At 36.4% G+C, this 22,236-nt stretch overlaps 1 protein-coding gene across 1 annotated transcript in view; it reads right to left on the reverse strand.

Moving 5' to 3' along the window:
• Positions 1-3,226: 3,226 nt before the first annotated feature.
• Positions 3,227-22,236, reverse strand: part of ARAP2 (ArfGAP with RhoGAP domain, ankyrin repeat and PH domain 2) — a 217,157-nt gene continuing 198,147 nt past the window's right edge. Inside the window, exon 34 of the mRNA XM_064584359.1 lies at positions 3,227-3,363. Within this exon, the coding sequence (XP_064440429.1) occupies positions 3,325-3,363 (39 nt within the window). The 3' untranslated portion in view covers positions 3,227-3,324. The remainder of the gene's footprint in view (positions 3,364-22,236) is intronic.

Below are 22,236 nucleotides of genomic sequence, written 5' to 3' on the forward strand. Positions count from 1 at the left end.
ACATATATACATATATATACACACATTTTTTTTTTCTTTTAGGGGGTGGAGGTGAGGGGCAGAGGGAGAGAAAGAATCCTAAGCAGGCTCCATACTCTGCACAGAGCCCAATGCGGGGCTCAGTCTCACAACCCTGAGTTCATGACCTGAGCAGAAATTAAGAGTTAGACGCTTAACCAACGGTGCCACCCAGGTGCCTCAAAAATAAGCATATTTCTTAATTGCACTGGCAAAAACCATGATGTGTGATACCTTCACTTTCTAATATGTTGAGGCTAACTTTCAGGCTAATGTATGATCCATTTTTAAATGATCTATGTGTGCGTAAGAAGAATATGTAATTGTTAACTTTGACATGCAGAATTCAATATGCTTGTACTAAGCAAGACCTCTGTAGATCTTAAATGTTTTTTGTTTTTTTTTTTAAGATTTTATTTATTTATTTGACAGAGAGAGACACAGCGAGAGCAGGAACACAAGCAGGGGGAATGGGAGAGGGAGAAGCAGGCTTCCTGCTGAGCAGGGGGCCCGATGTGGGACTCGATCCCAGGACCCTGGGATCATGACCTGAGCCGAAGGCAGACGCTTAACAACTGAGCCACCCAGGCGCCCCAAGACCTCTGTAGATCTTACATATTCTTTTTTTTTTTTTAAAGATTTTATTTATTTGAGAGAGAGAGAATGAGAGACAGAGAGCATGAGAGGGAGGAGGGTCAGAGGGAGAAGCAGACTCCCCGCCGAGCAGGGAGCCCGATGCGGGACTCGATCCCGGGACTCCAGGATCATGACCTGAGCCTAAGGCAGTCGCTTAACCAACTGAGCCACCCAGGCGCCCAGATCTTACATATTCTTATTCAGAGGTGGAAGTCAAGTGTATACCTACACCCCAACAAACATAATCAGTTAATGTAATTTAAAACATAGTATTTAAAATAGTGTTAGAAAACAGCAAGTACCTAAGAACTTTTTTTGAAAATGTTTGGGTTTTTTTTTTTGTAATTTTGAACTATTGGATTATAATAAACATATAGAAATGTGTACCTATCATAAGTGAACAGTTCAAGTGTTGAACATTCCTTAGCACCCAGACTGAGAAACAAAATCAATCACCTCTGTTTCTCTTGAACCCCCTCCCAATCATCATCCCCCAAGTATAATCAGCTTCCTGAATTTTAATAGCATATATAAGCATGATCTATATTTTTGTTTGAATAATATCCTACAGCACATATTTTGGCAAGCCATTGTCACTCAACATTATTTGCAAGATTCATGCATATTATTGCTTATAACTGTGGAATATTCTATCTCATTAATGTATGTTATGTCATTGAATACATTTATCAGTTCTATTGATGGATAATAGTATATTTCCAGTTTTTAGCTATTACAGTGATGCTGTAAAGGTTCTAGTAAATGCCTTTGCATTTTTGATGAATACATGCCTAGGAATAAAACTGTTGGGTCCATTTTCCAAAGTACTTGTGACTATTTACAATCCTACCAGAATCTATGTGAGTTCTTATTTCTCCATATCCTTACCAATAGTTGGTATCATTTACTCCAGGATGCTCATGATGTTCTGTCTTGTACTATTGTTTTACTTTTTGTGTTTGTATTGGAGCCCACTGATTTTTTTTTTTTTTTTGGTGGGGTCGGGGTGTGGTATGAGGCAGGTGTCAAAATATTTTCCGATATGGCTCTCCAACTGAAACATCTATCGAAGAGACAATCCTATTATGCAATATCACCTTTGTCACAAATAGAGTGACAAGTCTGTGTGAGTCTATTTCTAGAATGTCTATTTCTATTTATGGAATGTTATTCTTCTTACAAAACTACACTGTCTTAATTACTATAGCTTTAGAATAGGTTTCAATATCTCATAAAGTAAATTTTTCATCTTTAACTTATCTCTAAAATTATGGCTATTTTTTCATTAAAAATTGTAGAATCAATGTGTCAACACACAAACACACATGCTCACACACAAAATACACCTTAGGGACACAGATTTATATTGGCATTGGAATGATTCTACAGATTATTTTAAGAAGTGACATGTTTACTAGTTTGAATATTCTAATCCATGAACGTGACATATTCCTCCATTTATTTAGATAGTCATTAACATAGTTGTCAGTGTAGAGGTTTTGCATGATTTTCTATAGATTTATTCCTATATATTTGTTGGTTTTTGATGTTGCAGTGGTGACTTCCTTGGACTTATTCCATTATTCAAAATAAAAAATATTTTGAGTCACTATGTCATGAAGGAAAGCTAATGATTAATTCTGTGGAAATAGGTTTAAAATGTCACCTTATAAATAATTCTTCCATATACCACACTACATAAATATTTCAGTGGTTTAGAATTCAGGCCTTCAATTATATCTTTAAGTGCAAAAATTTTTAGAAAATGAGATTTTAAAGTAACCAGAAAAAGTATCTTTTCCAGGCATCTATTCTTCAATATCCCTTTAAAATTGCTGTTGTAGGGGCGCCTGGGTGGCTCAGTTGGTTAAGCGACTGCCTTCGGCTCAGGTCATGATCCTGGAGTCCCGGGATCGAGTCCCGCATCGGGCTCCCTGCTCAGCGGGGAGTCTGCTTCTCCCTCTGCCCTCTTCCCTCTCGTGCTCTCTGTCTCTCATTCTCTCTCTCTCAAATAAATAAATAAATAAATCTTTAAAAAAAAATTGCTGTTGTACAGCTTTTGCTAGAATAGCTACAAAATCAGAAAATTGATTTTCTCTTGAGACCGCTCCTTCAAATATTAAAGACTTCTTATAATGACCCAGAAATATCTATATCGTTTGCACCCCTTGGTTCTTATTTTAATCCAGTATCAATACAGCACCAGTCTCTATCTTCTTCCCTATGATAACTCTTGAGATCATAAGGACAGTGTCTGTATCCTTACTCTCCTCCCCTTCCTTTCTCTGGGCTAAGAGTTCTCTTCCATTCATAAAACATGGCATCCAGATTTTTCACCACCTTGGTGATCACCCTTCTCTGAATGCACCCTAAGACTTTCATGCCCTCTTCATACTTCTCAGTGTGTTGCCCATTATTTTAGGTGTGGTCTCAAAAACTAAAGTAGACTAGGGATATCTTTCCACTTTGAATTAGGTTCCCTACTGTCCGAGGACTAAAGTTGCCCTATCATCAGAGAAGCTGCCTGGCAGCTTCCTTCCAGAGGCCTTCCTAATTGACATTTAATTGATTTCATCATTGTCATACCTTTGTTTTGCCTGCCTGGGGACTTTGGTAGGGTTAGGGTCTTAGGTTCTGGGGATGTAATCACACTAAGCTTGAAAGGGAAGATTATCCATCCATGTATTCTAGCTGGTCTTCTCTCACTTCCTGCAAAATAAAATTATAATTATAAAGTTGATTTGTGAGCATTGAATTAGGGAAAAGAGCATTAGTTCAGCAGTGTAATATTTATGTCAGGGTTCTAGAGTCAGACATGTCCCTCATCAGAATACAGAGATACCTCCCACCAAAACCATGCAGGGTGAATCTTTTATCAATGTGCTCTCCCCACCACAGGGCTGAGTGGAGGGACTACTGTCCTTGATTGTTGAGTGGTCTTGCTCTTCTATATTTTATGCTAATTAAACCCTGTTTCCAATAAATAAATCTTTAGATTCCTTAAATTTTTTTTGTCTTGCTCTATTCAGGAGACCAACTTGTCTTTTCAAGGTGACTTTGAATCTTATCATTTGAGGTGGATTTTATAACCTGATTCTTAGAGACCTATTTTTTTTTTTTTTTAAAGATTTTATTTGACAGAGCGCTCAAGCAGGGGGATCGGCAGGCAGAGGGAGAGGGAGAAACAGGCTCCCCATGGAGCAGGGAGCCCAACATGGGAATCGATCCCAGGACCCTGGGATCATGACCTGATCCGAAGGCAGATGCTTAACTGACTGAGCCACCCAGGCGCCCCTGATTCTTAGAGACCATTCTTATTCCTGTTTTCCAAATTCCAAAAAAGCTCCTCACTATCACCCACATGAATTTACCCAACCAAGTAACTAGTCAAAAAATTATGGTCACGTGGCCACACACATATGTTAAGACCTTCTCTGTACTTTTTCTACCTGTTCCCTCTGTGCCATCTATTGTGAGCTGTAGTGGATTCTGGACAGTTTGACCACAGCAGTTATGTGATTAGCATTAGCCCTTTGGATATCCATCATCCTGGCATATCTCAGAGAGCCACTGATATCTCTGATTAGAAATCCCCCTCACCCCCCGCCTGCACAGCTTTACAGTGAAGGTAGGAGATCTGTTCTGCCCAGTCTCCCACTTGTTTCCTGTTTTTTCTAAGGCATATTCAATTACAGTTAAAAGCACTTGGCTCCCTCAAAAGACTATGAAGAATCAGGGAATAATAGAGGTCTGAAAAGCAGTTTTAAAGTCCTCATATTTACCATAAATATCCAAAGAGAAATTCTTTTGAATATCTTTATATCTGTGTAAGATAATGTCTCTATTTCCTAAGTTTCTTCAGACTCTCTAAAGACCTTAACAATATGCCTTGACCTTACATATTGGCTAATATGTAACTTTGGTGACTCAGGCAACAGTTATCTATATTTTAATGTCTTTACAGAGTTCCTCAACAGAGCTGTATAAGTAAATGCTAAAGGGGTAATCTTTTTTTATACAGCCATTTTGAAGATATGAATACAAATTGGGGAGGAAGGTGAAGATGAGAAGCAATGCCATAAGGAAAATGTGTATCTCTGTAAAAGTTAATTGTGATTATAATTACTTTCTGCTTTGGAAGCACAGAGATGATGTTGGCTCTTACAATGGAATTTGTTCAAAGAAATAAAATAGATTGGGCTATTCAGCAGTGACTGAATTGTTCATTATGTTAAGAATGGAAAGCAATCTTGGTAAAATGTCATCTTTTGCATTTATTTTAATTTTCCGAGAATATTTATGTCAATTTTCCGAGAACATTTATGTCAACTAAATGTAAAACTTCCCCAATATCACTCCTACCTTATTAAAGGGGAAAAATAATATGGCTAAATGCTTTTGACAAATAGTCATATTATTTAAATAATTATCACTTTGTCACCAGAGATACAGACAAGGAAAAATCAGATGAAGACCTAAAAGGGAGATTCAAGATACTTGTCAATAATAGGAAGCTAAGGAGGAAGTTCAATGAGAAATTCGCCTTCTCTGCAAACAGCAGTACCTGCAAAGCTCTGCCTCTCCTCGAAGCATTTGCCTACCTCGTATCCCTTCATCACATATGCACTCCCTCTAACATACACTCAGCAAAGTGACTAAAACAATACCAAAGAATAAACCATTTTCTGTTTTGGAGGTGTCAATCCCACAAACCTGCAAATTGCTGTTTCCAGTCATTTGATTCCAGTAGTTTCTTCAGACCTAGCTTGAATGCTAGGTAGTGCCTGTGTTACTGGATTGTTTCTGCCTAAGGCTTCCTTCCCAACTTGGGCCTCTAGAGGTTAACCTCTTCGACTCTGTGCAACATTGACCTGTACAACCTTAACCTACCTCTGCTTCTGTACCCCCATTGGTTTGAACTTTTAAAAGTAATCTCTGGCCTGAATGCTGAGCCTGAAAACCCTTCTTATATTTCCAGGCTGACCTCATATCCATACTCTTTTTTTTAATTGGGGTATAATTTTCATAACATTATATTAATTATAGAGTGCATAATGTAATGATTGGATATTTGTATATATTACAAAATGATAACCTCAATAAGTCCAATTAACATCCATCAACATACATAGTTATAGGGCGCCTGGGTGGCTCAGATGGTTAAGTGTCTGCTTTCGTTCAGGTCATGATCCCAGAGTCCTAGGATCGAGTCCCGCATCGGGCTCCCTGCTCCGCGAGAAGTCTGCTTCTCCCTCTGCCTCTCTCTCTCTCTCTCTCTCTCTCTGTCTCTCATGAATAAATAAATAAAATCTTAAAAAAAAAATACACAATTATAATTTTTGTCTTGTGATGAGAATTGTCAAGATCTACTCTCCTAGCTACTTTCAAATATGCAATACATTATTAACAATAGTCACCATGATGTACATTACATCCCCATGACTTATTATGTAACTGAAAATATGTATCTTTTGACCTCCTTCACCCATTTTTCCCAGTCCCCACCTCAGGCAACCACCAGTCTGTTCTCTATATCCAGGATCTCCAGTACTTTTTGTTTTGTTTTTGTTTTGTTTTGGAGTTGAGACACAATGTTATGTTAGTTTCAAGTGTACAACATAGTCTACACAAGTTCATACTTATGCTATGCTTACCAGAAGTATAGCTACCATCTACCATTGTACAATGCTATTGCAATCCTATTGACTGTATTCCCTATGCTGTAGCTTTTATTCTCAGGACTTATTTATTCCATAACTGGAAGCCTGTATCTCCCACTGCCCTTCACCCATTTTGTCCATTCTCCCATACCCTTTCTCTCTGGCAAACATCAGTTTGTTCTCTGTATTTGTGGATCCATTTCTGCTTTGTTCATCTGTTTTGTTTTTTGATTCCAAATATAAATGAAATTATGTGGTACTTATCTTTGACTAGCATAATACCCTCTAGATTCATCTATGCTGTTACAAATGATAAGATCTCATTCTTTTTTATGCTTAATATTCCGTTGTATATACATACACCACAACTTCTTTATCCATTCATTCATCATTGGACACTTGGGCTGCTTGCATATCTTGCCTATTGTACATAATGCTGCCATAAACATAGTGGTGCATATGACTTTTCAAATTAGTATTTTTATTTATTGGGGGAAATGCACCATAGTAGAATTACTGAATCAAATGGTAGTTCTATTTTTATTTTGAGAGGAAATTCCGTACTGTTTTCCACAGTAGCTGCACCAATTGACATCCCCACCAACAGTGCATGAGGGGGTTTTTTTCTGCACATTCTCACCACTTGTTACTTCTTATTTTTTTTTTTATTTTAGCCATTCTGACAGGCATAAGGTGATTGCCAATGGTTTTGACTTGCATTTCCCTAATGATTAGTGAGGTTGAGCGTCTTTTCATGTGTCTTTTGGACATCTGTATGTCTTCTTTGGAAAAATATCCAAGTCCTCTGCCCAGTTTTTAATTGGGTTATTTATTAATACTGAGTTGTTTAAGTCCTTTATATATTTTAGATATTAATCCCTTATTGGATATATCATTTGTGGATATCTTCTCCCATTTAGTGGATTGCCTTTTTGCTTATTGATGGTTTCCTTTGGTGTGCAAAAGCTTCTTATATTGGTGTAGTCCCAATAATTTTGTTTTTGTTTCCCTTGCCTCAGGAGACATATCTAAAATGCTAAGGATGATCTCAAAAAGATTACTGTCAGTTTTCTTCTGGGAGTTTTATGTGATTTCAGTTCTCACATTTAGGTCTTTAATCCATTTTGAGGTTGTGTGTGTGTGTGTGTGTGTGTGTGTAGTTAGAAAATGGTCCAGTTTCATTATTTTGCATGTAGCCGTCCAGTTTTCCTAGCACCACTTACTGAGGAGACTATTTTTTCCTCTTTGTATATTCTTGTCTCCTTTTTTTGTACATTTATTGACCATATAAGCATAGGTTTATTTCTGGGCTTTATTCTGCTCCATTGATATGTATGTCTATTTTTGTGCCAGTATTAACTGTTTTGATTATTATACTCTTGTAGTGTATCTTGAAATCTTGGACTGTGATACCTCTAGCTTTGTTCTTCTTTCTCAAGATTGCATTGGCTATTCAAGCTCTTTTGAGGTTCCATACAAATTTTAGGAATATTTTTTCTAATTCTTTGAAAAAGGCTGCTATAATTTTTAAATGCTGTTGGTATTTTGATAGGAATTGTAGTTAATCTGTAGATTGTTTTGGGTAGTATGGACATTCGAACATTAGAATTCTAATCCATGAGCATGGGAAATCTTTCCATTTGTGTTGTCTTCAATTTATTTTATCAGTGTTTTACAGTTTTCAGAGTACAGGTCTTTGACCTCCTTGGTTAAATTTTTTCTAGGTATTTTATCCTTTTTTGTGTAATTGTAAATGGAACTGTTTTCTTAATTTTTTTTTTTTTTTTTTGCTACCTCATTATTAGTGTATTGAAATGCAGTTGATTTCTGGGTATTAATTTTGTATCCTGCAACTTTACTAAATCTATTACTTACAAGAGTTTTTTGGTGGAGTATTTAGAGTTTTCTATGTATAGCATCATGTCTTCTGCAAATAGTGGAAGTTTGCCTTCTTCCTTACCAATTTAGATGCCTTTAATTTTTTGTCTGATTGCCGTGGCTCAGACTTCCGGTACTATGTTGAATAAAGTGGTAAGAGTTGACATCCTTGTTTTATTCCTGACCTTTAAAGGAAAAGCTCTCAGTTTTTCACCATTGAGTATATGTTAGCTGTGGGTTTCTTATGTATGGTCTTTATTATGTTGAGGTATGTTCCCTATTGAGGTATGTTCCTTCTAAGTCCACCTTGTGGAGATTTTTTTTTATCAGAAACAGATATTGTATTTTATCAAATGCTTTTTCTGTACTTATTAAGATAATCATATGATTTTTATCCTTGTTTTGTTGATGTGGTATATGATGTTGATCTGCAAAATTAAACCATCCTTAAGTCCCCAGAATAAATCACATTTGATTGTGGTGAATGCTCCTTTTAATGTATTGTTGAATGTGGTTTGCTATTATTTTCTTGAGGAATTTTGCATCTTGTTCATCAAAGGATATTTCTGTAGTTCTCTCTTTTTAAAAAAAATTTTAAAGATTTTACTTATTTATTTGAAAGTGAGAGAGAGCGAGAGAGAGAAAGCAAGAGCATGAATGGGGTGAGGAAGAAGCAGACTCCCCGCTGAGCAGGGAGCCTGATGCAGGGCTAGATCCCGGGACTTCTGGATCATGACCTGAGCCCAAGGCAGATGCTAAACCGACTGAGCCACCCAAGCACCCCTGTAGTTCTCTCTTTTTAATAGTGTTTTTGTCTGGTTTTGGTATCAGGGTAATGCTGGTTGGTCAAATGTAACAGTCAAAGACATTGTTTCCTTATTGATATTCTTCGAGGATGATTTATCCATTGGTGTAAATGGGGTGTTAACATCCCCTACAATTATTGTATTGGTCAATTTCTCCCTTTATGTCAAAATTTGCTTTATATATTTTAGTGTGCCAATGATGGGAGCAAAGATTCTTAAAATTGTTATATCCTCTTGGACGGAGCCCTTTATCACTATGTAACATCCTTTTTTGTCTCTATTTTGACATAAGTAATGCTATTCTAGCTTTTTGTTTGTTTTTGCTTCCATTTGCATGGAATGTCTTTTTCTATCTTTTCACTTTCAGTCTGTGTGTCTTTTTTTTTTTTTTTTTAAGATTTTATTTATATATTTGAGAGAGAGAGAGCACAAGTGGGATGAGGGTCAGAGGGAGAAGTAGACTCCCTGATGAGTAGGGAGCCCAATATGGGCTCCATCCCAGGACTCCGGGATCATGACCTGAGCCGAACGCAGACACTTAATGACTGAGCCACCCAGGTGCCCTGTATGTGTCTTTAGAACTGAAGTAAGTCTCTTGTAGGGATCATATAAATAGGTCTTGTTCTTTAACCCATTCCACGACCCTATGTCTTTTGATTAGAGCATTTGACCATTTACACTTAGAGTAATTATTGAAAGATATATACTTATTGCCATTTTGTTAATTATTTTGTGGTTCTTTTTGTTTGTTTCAAGTTTTTATTTAAATTCCAGTTACTTAACATGCAGTATAATATTAGTTTCAGGAGTAGAATTTAGTGATTTATCACTTACATATTACACCCAAGTGCACTCCTTAATCCCCATCACCCATTTAACCCATTCCCCTGCCCACCTTCCATCCAGCAACCCTCAATTTTTTCCCTATAGTTAAGAATCTGTTTCTTGGTTTGCCTCTCTTTTTTTCCCTATGTTCATCTGTTTCATTTCTTAAATTCCACATATGAGTGAAATCATATAATATTTATCTTAATGACTTATTTTGCTTAGCATAATACACTCTAGCTCCAAACATGTCATTGCAAATGGTAAGATTTCATTATTTTTTATGGCTGAGTAATATTCCATTGTGTATATGTGTATACATATGTACATGTATATATGTATATGTGTGTGCATATATATACACACATACAACATCTTCTCTATCCATTCATCTGTAGATGGACATTTGGGCTCTTCCCATAATTTGGCTATTGTTGATAATGTTGCAATAAACATGGGGGTGTTTGTGTCCCTTCAAATCAGTATTTTTACCTTTGGGTAAATACCTAGTAGTGTAATTGCTAGATCATAGGGTAGTTCTACTTTTAACTTTTTAAGGAACATCCATATGGTTTTCCAGAGTGGCTGCACCAGTTTGCATTCCCACCAACGATGTAAGAGTGTTCCCCTTTCTCTGAATCCTCACCAACATCTGTTATCTCACTAAATTCTACTCCTGAAAGTAGAATTGGTCTTGGTTAAATTTATTTCTAGAGACTTTATTGTTCTTGATGTAATTGTAAATAAGATTATTTTCTTAATTTCTCTGATAGTTTGTTAGTATTGTATAGAAACACAACAAATTTGTGTATTTTGATTTTGTATCCTACAATTTTACTGAATTTCTTATTTCTAACTGTTTTTTAGTGGAGTATTTAGGGCTTCCTATATATAATATATCAATGATGAATAATGAGTTTTAATTTTTCCTTTCCAACTTGGATGTCTTTTATTTCTTTTTCTTGCCTAGTTGCTCTGGCTAGGACTTCTAGTACTATGTTGAATAAAAGTGGCAAGAGAAGGTATTTTTGTCTTGTTCCTTGATTCTTAATGAAAAACTTTCAGCTTTCACCACTGAATGTGATATTAGCTGTGTGCTTGTCATATTTGGCCTTTATTATGTTGAGGTATGTTCTCTCTAAACCCATTTTGTTGAAAGTTTTTATCATAAATCAATGTTGAATTTTGTCAAATGCTTTCTCTATTGAGATGATTGTATGATTTTTAGTCTTTTTGTTAATGTAGTGTATCACGTTGATTGATTTATGGATTTTGAACCATCCTTGCATCCCTGGAATAAATCCCACTTGATCTTGGTATGGAATTCTTTTAATGTATTGTTAAAATTGGTTTACTAACTTTTGAGGATTTTTGCTTATCTTTTTATGAGGATATTGGCCTGTGACTTTTTGTAATATCTTTGGGTGGTTTTGGTATCAAGATAATGCTGATCTTATAAAATGAGTTAGGAAGTGTTCCTTTTTTTTTTTTTTTTTTTTTTTTTTTAAGGAAGAGCAAGAGAGACGGGGAGGGGCAGAGGGAAAGAGGGAGAATACTTTTTTTTTTTTAAGATTTTATCTATTAGAGCACAAGCGGGGGGTGGGGGGACGAGGGGCAGAGGGAGATGGAGAAGCAGACTTCCCACTGAGAAAAGAGCCCAACATGGGTTTCGATCCCAGGACCCCAAGATCATGACTGGAGCAGAAGGCAGATGCTTAACTGGCTGAGCCACCCAGGTGCCCTAAGGGAAAGACTCCTAAGCAGACTCCATGCTGAGTGTGGGGCCTGACATGGGGCTCAATCTCAAGATTCTGAGATCATGACCTGAGCTGAAATCAAGAGTCAGACGCTTAACCAACTGAGCCACCCAGGTGCCCCAGGATTAATAATATTCTTTTGTGAACATTAGTAGAATTCACCAAAGAAGCTGTCTAATTCTGGATTTCTGTTTGTTGGAAGGCTTTTGATTACTGATTCAATCTTCCTACTAGTAATCAGTCTATCCAAATTTTTTATTTCTTCATCAATCTTGATAGACTGTAGATTTCTTCAAATTTATCCATTTCTTCTAAGTTATCAAATTTGTTGGCACATAATTTTTTATAATAGTCTCTTATCATCCTTTGTATTTCTGTAGGATCACTTACATTGTCTCCTCTTTCATGATTTTCTGTTTTCTCTTTTTCCTTGTTGGGTATATTTAAAGATTTGTTGATTTTTATCTTCTCAAATAACCAGCTCTTAGTCTCATAGAAATTTTCTATTGTCTTTTTATTCTCTATTTCATTTATTTCCACTCTGATCATTGTTACTTCCTTTTTCCTGCTAACTTTGGTCTTTTTTTTTTTTTCCCTTGAAATATAAAGTTAGGTTGTTTAATAAAGATTTTTCTTTCTTGGGGCGCCTGGGTGGCTCAGTTGGTTGGGCGACTGCCTTCGGCTCAGGTCATGATCCTGGAGTCCCAGGATCGAGTCCCGCATTGGACTCCCTGCTCAGCGGGGAGTCCGCTTCTCCCTCTCATCCTCTTCCCTCTCACGCTCTCTCTCTCATTCTTTCTCTCTCAAATAAATAAAATCTTTAAAAAAAAAAAAAAGATTTTTCTTTCTTGAAGTAGCCATTATCACTATGAACTTTGCTCATAGAACTGCTTTTCCTGCATCTCAAAAGTTTTGGTATGTTGTATTTTCATTTGTTTCAAGGTATTTTTTTATTTATTTCTTTGATCCATTGTTTGTTTTGTGACATATTGATTTAATCTATACATATTTGTGAGTTTTCTTCTTGTAATTTCCTTCTAACAACTTTTTGTTAGGAAAGGTGCTTGATTTGGTTTTCAATCTTTTAAATTACTAAGACTTGTTTTGTGTTCTAACATATGATCTATCCTGGAGAATGTTCCATGTGTACTTGAGAAGAATGTGTATTCTGTTGATTTTGAATGGAATGTTCTGTGTATATCTCTTAAGTTCATCAGGTCTAATTTGTCATTTAAAGCCTATGTTTTCTTACTGATTTTCTATCTGGATGATATATCCATTGAATGTAAGCAGAATATTAAAGTCCTCAACTATTGTTATAGTGTGATTTCTCCCTTTAAGTCTGTTCATATTTGTTTTATACAGTTGACCACTGATCAACATGGTGATTAGGGGCACTGCCCCTGCATGCAGTCAAAACTTTATATATAACTTTTGACTCCCCAAAAACTTAACTACAAATAGCCTACTATTGACTGGAAGCCTTACTGATAATATAAATAGCCTATTAACACTCATTCCATATGTTATATATATTATATAGTGTATTATTACAATAAAGCTAGAGAAAAGAAAATATTAAAATCATGAGGAAGAGAAAATATATTCATAGCACTGTACTGTGTTTATCAGGGGAAAAAATTCACATATCAGTGGACCTGTGCAGTTCAAAGCCATGTTCAAGGTTCAACTGTTTGTTCAAATGCTCTTTTTCTGGGTGCATAAATATTTACAAACATTATGTCTTCTTGTTGAGTTGACCCCCTTACCATTATCTAATATACTTTTCATCTCCTATTACCTCTGTATTAAAGATTATTTTGTCTGATAAGGATAGCCTACTCCAGCTTTCTTTTGGTTTCCATTTGTATAGGATATCTTTTTCCATCCCTTCACTTTTAGTCTATACTTGTCTTTAGGTTTGAAGTGAGCCTCTTATAGGCAGCATATTGATGGTTCTTAACTTTTTTTTTAAATCTATTCAGCTACTCTGTCCTTTGATTAGAGAATTTAGTCCATTTATATTTAAAGTAATTATTCATAGGTATGGACTTATTGCCATTTTCCTAATTGTTTTCTGGCTGTTTTGTAGTTTTTCTGTGTTCCTTTTTCCTCTTGCTGTTGTTTATGGTTTGATGACTTTCTTTATTGGTATGCTTAGATTTCTTTATCTTCTGTGTACCTACTATAGATTATCATGAGGCTTACATATAACAGCTTATATTTATAGCAGTCTATTTTAGTTGATAACAATTTAAGTTTGAACATTCTAAAGCTCTACATTTTACTCTCCACCCCCAACATTTTATTTTTTGATGTCCCATTTTACATCTTTTTAAATTTTGTATCCCTTAACTAATTACTGTAATTATGGTTATTTTTCCTACTTTTGTATTTGAACCTTTATACTAGGTTTATAAGTGATTAGCCCACTACCTTTATATATTTATCTTTACCAGTGAGATTTATACTTTCAAATGTTTTCTTGTTACTAATTAGTGCCCCCTTTTTTTTTTTTTTTTTTTTTTTTAGCTTAAAGAAGTCCCTTCATTTCTTCTAAGGCTGGTTTCATGGTGATAAATTCTTTTAGCTTTAGCTTATTTGGAAAATTCATTCTCTCCCTCAATTCTGAAATATAATTTTATTGGGTAAAATATTTTTGGTTGGAAGTTTTTTTGTTTGTTTTATTTTTCCAGCACTTTAAATATATTGTGTCACTCCCCTGTAGCCTGCAAAGTTTCTTCTGAAAAACCTTCTGATGGCATTATAGGGGTTCCTTTGTACAAAACAATTTGTTTTTCTATTGCTGCTTTTAAAATTCTCTCATTGCCTTTAACTCTTTTGAGTTAATCTTATTTGGAACTCTGTGCGCTTTATACATGGAGGTCTCTGTCTTTTCCCAAGTTAGGGTGGTTTTCAGCCATCGTTTCCTTAAATAAGTTTTCTGCCCCCTTTATTTTTCTTTTCTCCTTTTGAGATTCCTGTAATGTGAATGTTAGTACACTTAATATTGTGCCATATGTCCCTTAAGTTATTTTCACTTTTTTTTCCTTTTTTTCTTTTTGCTGCTGTAATTGGGTGAGTTCCACTGTCCTGTCTCAAATTCAATGATCCTTTTTTCTGCTTCATCTAATCTGTTGGAACCCTCTTCTGTATTTTTTAGCTTAGTTGTTGTGTTCTTCAGCTCAGGAACTTCTATTTGGTACTATCTTACATTTTCTATCCCTTTGTAGAAGTTCTCACTGTATTTATCCATTCTTCTGAGTTCTTTGAGCATCTTTATGACCATTATTTTGAACTCTTTATCAGATAAGTTATTTATCTCCATTTTGTTAAGGTTTTTTTCCCTAAGTTTTTCTCTTGTACTTTTTTGTTACCTATTGCTCTGTTCCTTCATTTTGCTTGACTCTGTGTTGGTTGCTTTTTTATTTATTTGAGTATAGTTGACACACAATATTACATTAGTTTCAGGTGCACAACTTAGTGATTTGACAAGTTTATACATTATGCTATGATCACCACAAGTGTAGCTACCATCTGTCCCTTTACATTGCTATTACAATATCATTGACTGTATTCCTTATGCTCTGCCTTTTATTTTTGTGACTTATTTATTCCAAAACTGGAAGCCTGTATCTTCATCCCCCTTCACCCATTTTGCCCACCCTTCCATCCCCCTCCTCTCTCTGAACCATCAGTTTCTTCTCTGTATTTGTGTGTTTGATTCTGCTTTCTGTTTGTTCATTTTTTTTAGATTCTATTTATGAGTGGAATTATGGTCTTTGCCTTTCTCAGTCTGATTTATTTGACTTAGTATATTAGCTGTGGGTTTTTCATGTATGGCCTTTATTATGTTGAGATATGTTTCATCTACCACCTATTTGCTGAGATTTTTTATCATGAATAGATGTTGAATCTTGTCAAATGTTATTCTGCATCTATTGAGATGATCATATAATTTTTATTCATTTTGTTGATGTGGTGTATGACATTGACTGATTTGCAAATATTGAGCCATCCTTGCATCCCAAGCATAAATCCCATCTGATCATGATGAATGACCTTTTTAATGTATTGTTAGATTTGGTTTGCTAATATTTGGTTGAGGATTTTTACATCTGTGTTCATCAGGGATATTGGCTTATAGTTTTTTTGTTTGTTTTTTTGTGGTGTCTTTATCTGGTTTTGGTATCTGGGTAATACTGACCTTCTATAAGGTATTTGGAATCTTTATTTTCTATTTTTTAAAAATAGTTTGAAGAGAAGAGGTATTAACTCTTCTTTAAATGTCTGGTAGAATTCCTCTGTGAATCCATCTGGTCCTGGACTTTTATTTTTTGGTAGTTTTTTGATTACTGATTCAGACATTACTCGTAATCTGTGTGTTCAGATTTTCTCTTTCTTCCTTGTTCAGTTTTGGAAGACCATATGCGTCTAGGCATTTATTTCTTCTAGGTTGTATAGTTTGCTGGCATATAACTTCTCATAGTTTTCCTTTATAATCCTTGGTATTTCTGTGGTATCAGTTGTTATTTTTCCTCCCTTGTTTCTGCTTTAGTTGGGTCATTTTTCTTTTTCTCAATGAGTGTGGCAAAGGGTTTACCTTTTTTTTTTTTTTTTTAATCTTTTCAAAGAATCAGCTCTTGGCTTCACTGATTTCTCTCTCTTCTTTTGTCTCTATGTCATTTATTTCTGCTCTCATCTGTGTTATTTCCTTTCCTTTACTTAGCTTGGGCTTGGTTTGTTCTTTTTCTATTTCTTTAAGTGTAAAGTTCATTTTTTTAATTTGAACTTTTTCTTCTTTTTTGAGGTAGGCCTGTATCACTGTGTACTTCCCCCTTAGAACTCCTTTTGCTGTGTCCCCAAAGACTTTGAACCATAGTGTTTTCATTTTTGTTTCCACGTATTTTTTTAATTTCTTCTTTGATTGCTTTTTTGACCCATTGGTTGTTTAGTATCATGTTGTTTAGTCTCCATGTGTTTGTGTTTTTTCCAGTTTTTTGTGTGTGCAATTTATTTCTAGTTTTATACCATTGTGATTGGAAGAGATGCATGGTATGATTTCAATCTTCTCAAATTTATTGAGGCTTGTTATGTGGACTAATATGTGATCTATTCTGGAGAATGTTCCATGTGCACTTGAAAATAATGTGTGTTCTGTTTTGGGGGGATGGAATGTTCTGTATATATTTGTTATATCCATCTGGTCCAATGTGTCATTCGAAGACATTATTTACTTATTGATTTTTCTGTCTAGATAATCTGTTAATATCAGTGGGGTGTTAAAGTCTCCTATTATTGTATTGCCATCAATTTTTCTCCTTATTTCCACTAATACTTGTCTTATATATTTAAACATTCCAGTGTTAGGTCCATAGCTCTTTACAATTATTATATCTTCTTGTTGGATTGATCTTTATTATTATGTGATGTCTTTTTTTGTCTCTTGTTATAGCCTTCGTTTCAAAGTCTGTTTTGTCTGATATAAGTATTGCTAACCTGGCCGCTTTTTTTTTTTTTTTTTTTAATCTATTCTGCAACCCTATGTCTTTCTATTGGAGCTTTTAGGCCATTTATATATATATTTTTAATTTTTAATTTATTTTAGAGAGAGTGTGGTGGGAAAGGGGCAGAGGGAGAGGAAGAGAGAGAATCTTAAGCAGGCTCAATGCCCAGTGCAGATCCCACTGCAGGGCTCAATCTCACACCCTGAAATCATGACCTGAGCCGAAGTCAAGAGTCAAACACTTAACCAACTGAGCCACCTAGGCACCCCAAGGCCATTTATATTTAAAGTAATTATTAGCAGGGATGTCCTTATTGCCATTTTAAAAAATTTGTTTTCTGTTTTTTGTTGTTCTTTTTTGTTGTTTTTTGTTCCTTTTTTTTTTTTTCTCTTGCTCTGTTTCTTTGTGGCTGATGAATTTCTATGTTTAGTTATCTTTCTCTTTATTTTTTGTGTAACTATATAAGGTTTTGGGTTTGTGGTTACCATGAGGTTCATATATAACACTCTAAGAAAATAGTAGTCTATATTAATTTGATGATCATTTAGGTTCAAACACATTCTTAAAAAAAAAAAAAAAGAAAAACTTCCCTTTTTACTTCCTTCTCCATGTTTTACGTATATGTTATCATATTCTACATCTTTTTATTCATAATTTTCTTATGTCTAATTATGGCCATTTTTTCCCTTCAACATTTCTTTTAAGGTTGATTTAGTGTTGATAAATTCCCTTAACTTTTATTTGTCTGGGAAACTCTTTATCTCTCCTTCAGTCTGAATGATAACCTTCCCAGTCTTGTTTGTAGGTTTTGTTTTTCTTCAGCATTTTGAATATATCATCCTACTCTCTTCTGGCCTGCAAAGTTTCTGTTGAAAACTCAGCTCATAGCTTTATAGTCTTTCTTCATATGTAACTTTTTGTTTCTCTTTTGCTGATATTAAGATTCTTTCTTTATCTTTAACCTTTGACATTTTAATTATGATATCCCTTGCTATGGACCTCCTTGGGGTTCATCTTATTTGGAAATCTCTGTGATTCTTGAACTTACATGTCTATTTCTTCCCCTAGGGAAGTTTTCTGTTTTTATTTCTTCAAGTAAGTATTCTACAACTTTCTCTCACTTCTTTTTCTTCTTCTGGGACCTCTGTGATGCAAATATTTATTCACTTGATGTTGTCCAAGAGATCTCTTAATCTATCCTCATTTTTAAAATTATTTTCTCTTTTTGCTGTTCAGTTTGTGTGCTTTCCATTACCTTGTCTTCCAGATCCCTGATAAGTTGTTCTGCATCTTCTAGTCTACTGTTAATTCCTTCTACTGTGTTTTTTATTTGAGTTATTGTACTCTTTAACTCTGATTGGTTCTTTTTAACATTTTCTTTTTATTGAAGGTCTCGCTGAAATCTTCTACTCTTTTCTCCAGCCCAGTGAGTATCTTTATGATCATTATCTTAATTTATTTTTGGTCAGGCATATTGCTTATTTCTGTTTCATTTAACTCTTTTTCTGAATTCTTTTTCTTGTCCATTTTTTCAGAGCGTAGTCCTCTGTCTCCCCATTTTTCTTGACTTTCTGTGTTTGTTTCTATGGATTAGGTAGAAAGACTACTTTTTCTGAACTTGAAAGGTGTATGGTGTCCCTTACATAGACAGTTTGTGCTTGGTGACTTTTGCTTGTTGGCTGGAGTTGTGGCTGTTTTTTTGTTAGGTATTCTCTTAAACCATGGTGTACAAAAATAAGAAAATAATAACAATAAAAGAAAAATATAAAAGAGAAAAAGAAAAAGAAGAGGAAAAAAATACTCAAAGGAATGAAAAATTAAGACAAAGTAGAAAAACAAAAAATAAAATACATTAAAAAAAGTTTTAATTAGCCCCCCCCCCAGTTTTTTTTTAAATCCTGTGGTTTATTTTCTGTGCCACAGAGGCTGAAGTGGGCTTGTGGACCCTGGACTCACTGACATCCCAAGCTCTCTGTGATGACCTGCCCCACCTGTTATGGCATCCAGATCCTGCTCTAGTCTGGTCTTTTTTTTTTTTTTTTTTTTAGATTTTATTTATTTATTTGACAGAGAGAGACAAAGGAACACAAGCAGGGGGAGTGGGAGAGGGAGAAGCAGGCTTCCCACCAAGCAGGGAGCCCAACGTGGAGCTCGATCCCAGGACACTGGGATCATTACCTGAGCCGAAGACAAATGCTTAACGACTGAGCCACCCAGCTGTCCCTCTAGTCTGGTCTTTTAAGGTAGAGCAGGAAAGAGCATTCCCACAGGTCCTTGACTACTTCTTCTTTTTTTTTTTTTTAAGTGTATTTCAGTAATCTCTACACCCAATGTGGTGCTCAAACTCATGACCCTGAGATCAAGGCTGTTTACTCTTCTGACTGAGCCACCCAGACGCCCCTCTCTTAAAACTCTTTTTCTCTATGTCCCAGCATGTACAGGGCTGGTATGAGCTTATGGACCTTGGACTCACTGAGGTTGCAAGCTTGCTTTGATGATCAGACTTTCCCATTATGATGTCCAGACTCTGCTTCAATCTAGGCTTTTAAGATGTGGTGGGAATGTAAACTGTTGTTCTCCAGTCCCTTTGCCTGGAGAGCAATCCCACGGTTCCACTACCACTTGGTGGTGTTCTAGTGTTGCCTTTTTTATATGTTAGTTGCTCCTTTAAACTGTGGGTTTTCTTCTGTGCCCAATTAAAGTGGGATCTGTTCAGGTCCCTCCCCACTGCCATTTGCAATGTGGGGTTTGGGGGTTCCCTTTGTTACTGTGTCTCCATCTCTCTTGTAGTTCTCTTGCCATTCTATCTTTGGTTGTTCAGTAGCTGTTCATCAGCCCTCAGTTCTTCAGGAGGAATTGTTCTATTAATAGGTGTAATTTGGTGTGTTCGGTGGCAGAGGTGAGTTCAGGGTCGTTTAACATTGCCATCTTGGACTGGAACACTCTGTGTTGGTTTCTTTTTTTCCTTTTTAAAATTTTATTTGAGAGCAAGAGAGCAGAGTAAGAGAAAGCACATGAGCAGTGGTGGGGGGCGGGGCGGGGCAGGACAGAAGGAGAGGAGAAGTAAGCCCCCACTGAGCAGGGAACTCCATGCAGGGCTTGATCCCGGGAAGGACCTGGAATCATGACCTGAGCCACAGCAGATATTAAACTGACTGAGCTACCCAGGTCACCCTTTGTTTCTCTGCATTAGATAAAACAGCCACTTCTTCTAGTCTTGAATAAGGGGCCTGATGTAGGAGATGAAACTTATTGTTCAAACTTGCTCTAGCTCTTCGTTGTGCTCCCCAAATTTTGTGATTGTCCAAGCAGCCTATTTTACTTTTAATGGCTCCTTGTAGTTGAGGATCTACCAGGATCTGTCAATGTCCCAAAGGGGAGAATCTCCTTCAGCACCTAGGTCCAGGCTGATTGGAATCCAGATCCTCAGGCAGAAGTTTTTAAAGAAAGCAAATATATATAGTTCTATGGGGCCATAAACATAAGCCCTACTGGCCACCAGAGGCAGGTGATCTGGAGGTGTCCCCTGGATAGCAGTCACACAACTGGAGGCACTAGACATAAAATCTGGGGCATGATATGTGTGTAAAAGCTCCCCTGCAGGCCTTACTGGTGCTCTGGAGCATGGCCGGGGAAGAGTTTGAAGATAATGCCTGCCCTCCAAGGTATGTTGAAAGAATTAAAATCAGCCCTTCAGGGTGTGTATAACTAGAAGCTGTTCCTCAGGCTTCAGCTATGATGATAAGCTAATAGGCTACTTTCAGAGAAAGACCGAGCTCCTGGGTCTGTTGCCTCTTACTGTGCCAAAGAGATCAAGTGGTACATCCCCTGGGCAGCAGCCATAAAAACTGATATACTGGATAAGTGTGAAAGATCCCCTCTGGGAAATGCTGGCACTCTGGAGCTGAGAGAGGGAGAGCAAGAAGATGATGCCGGCTAACTAGAACAAGGCAGAGAGAGAACACATAGATGGCACCCATAGAAAAGAAAAAAAAAAAAAAAGATGAAACCTACTGGCTAGAATGAGGCAGAGGGAGAGCAAGAAGGGTCCAACAGGCCCTTAGATGTGTGCTAAATTAGATGCCTGACCCTCAAGCCAATGCTTTAAATTAGCAAATGGGTTTTATTCACAAAGTCAGGTATCTGTGCTGGTCCCTAAGGCAAGTGAGTCCAAAGGTGTGGCTTTAAGAGCCATTTCTCAGATTGCTTTAGCCTATGGGCCTCATGGATGTGAACCCCATTGGTCTTCAGAGCTAGATGTGGCTCATCTTTCAGGCGGAAGTCTTAAAAGTTGGGGTGTCCAATGTGGGGTTCAAACTCTTCACTCCTCAGGGAGAAGCTCTGGGTTTTGAATTCCCTCCTGTTTGTGGATTACTAAGCCTGGGATGATGTTTAGGGCAAGCCTCTCCTACCTACTTTGATGTGAATCTTTACTTGTTCACTCACTGATGCTGAGGAGTTGCTCAGAGAGTTTTTAGGTTTTTCTTTTTTACAGAGAAAGATATTCCACAGGTAGTTGCAGATTCAGTGTGTTGGTGGGAAGTGGTGAGTCCAGGATCCTCTTATGTTGACGTTTTGAGCCAGAACCCTCTCCCCCCATACTCTTAACCTTCATTTCCACACCTTGCGGCCACTCTTTGCCCTCTTTCCCTTAAAACAAGTTCTTTTTACAACATGATTTCTATGTCTGAGGCCTTTGGAATGAAATTATTCTGAGTCTCCCCAAATACTCTTGACTCAGCAAGTCTCTGTGATAAAGGGGATCAGCATGCCTTGAGAGAGGTGCCTTACATAATGGCAGAAAGACCATATAGCAGATAAGGATGAAATTGCTGTGAGGATATCTTCTTTATACCCTAAAACCTAGTAATTCAGGAAAAGTTTGTGTAGGAGACAAATTAGGCTACCAAACGATGAATACCAAGGAAGAAAAGAAATTAGTGAGTTGTGAAGGAGGTAATAGACTTTCTCAGCTGTGTAATCAAATGATATTTCAGCATAGGCTGTAAACTCATAGGTAGAGGGATTTGGTAGGAGAAAGCAGATAAGGCAAAATGTACAAATGTACTCCTATGATTACCCTCAGACAAAGAAAAATTTTCCAAGATTTTTATTTAAATTCAATTAATTAACATAATGTATTATTGGT

The sequence above is a fragment of the Mirounga angustirostris genome, unplaced genomic scaffold (assembly GCF_029215605.1).
Source record: "Mirounga angustirostris isolate CCGP_5_RB_7025 unplaced genomic scaffold, mMirAng1.0.hap1 SCAF_2, whole genome shotgun sequence".
Lineage (NCBI taxonomy): Eukaryota > Metazoa > Chordata > Mammalia > Carnivora > Phocidae > Mirounga > Mirounga angustirostris.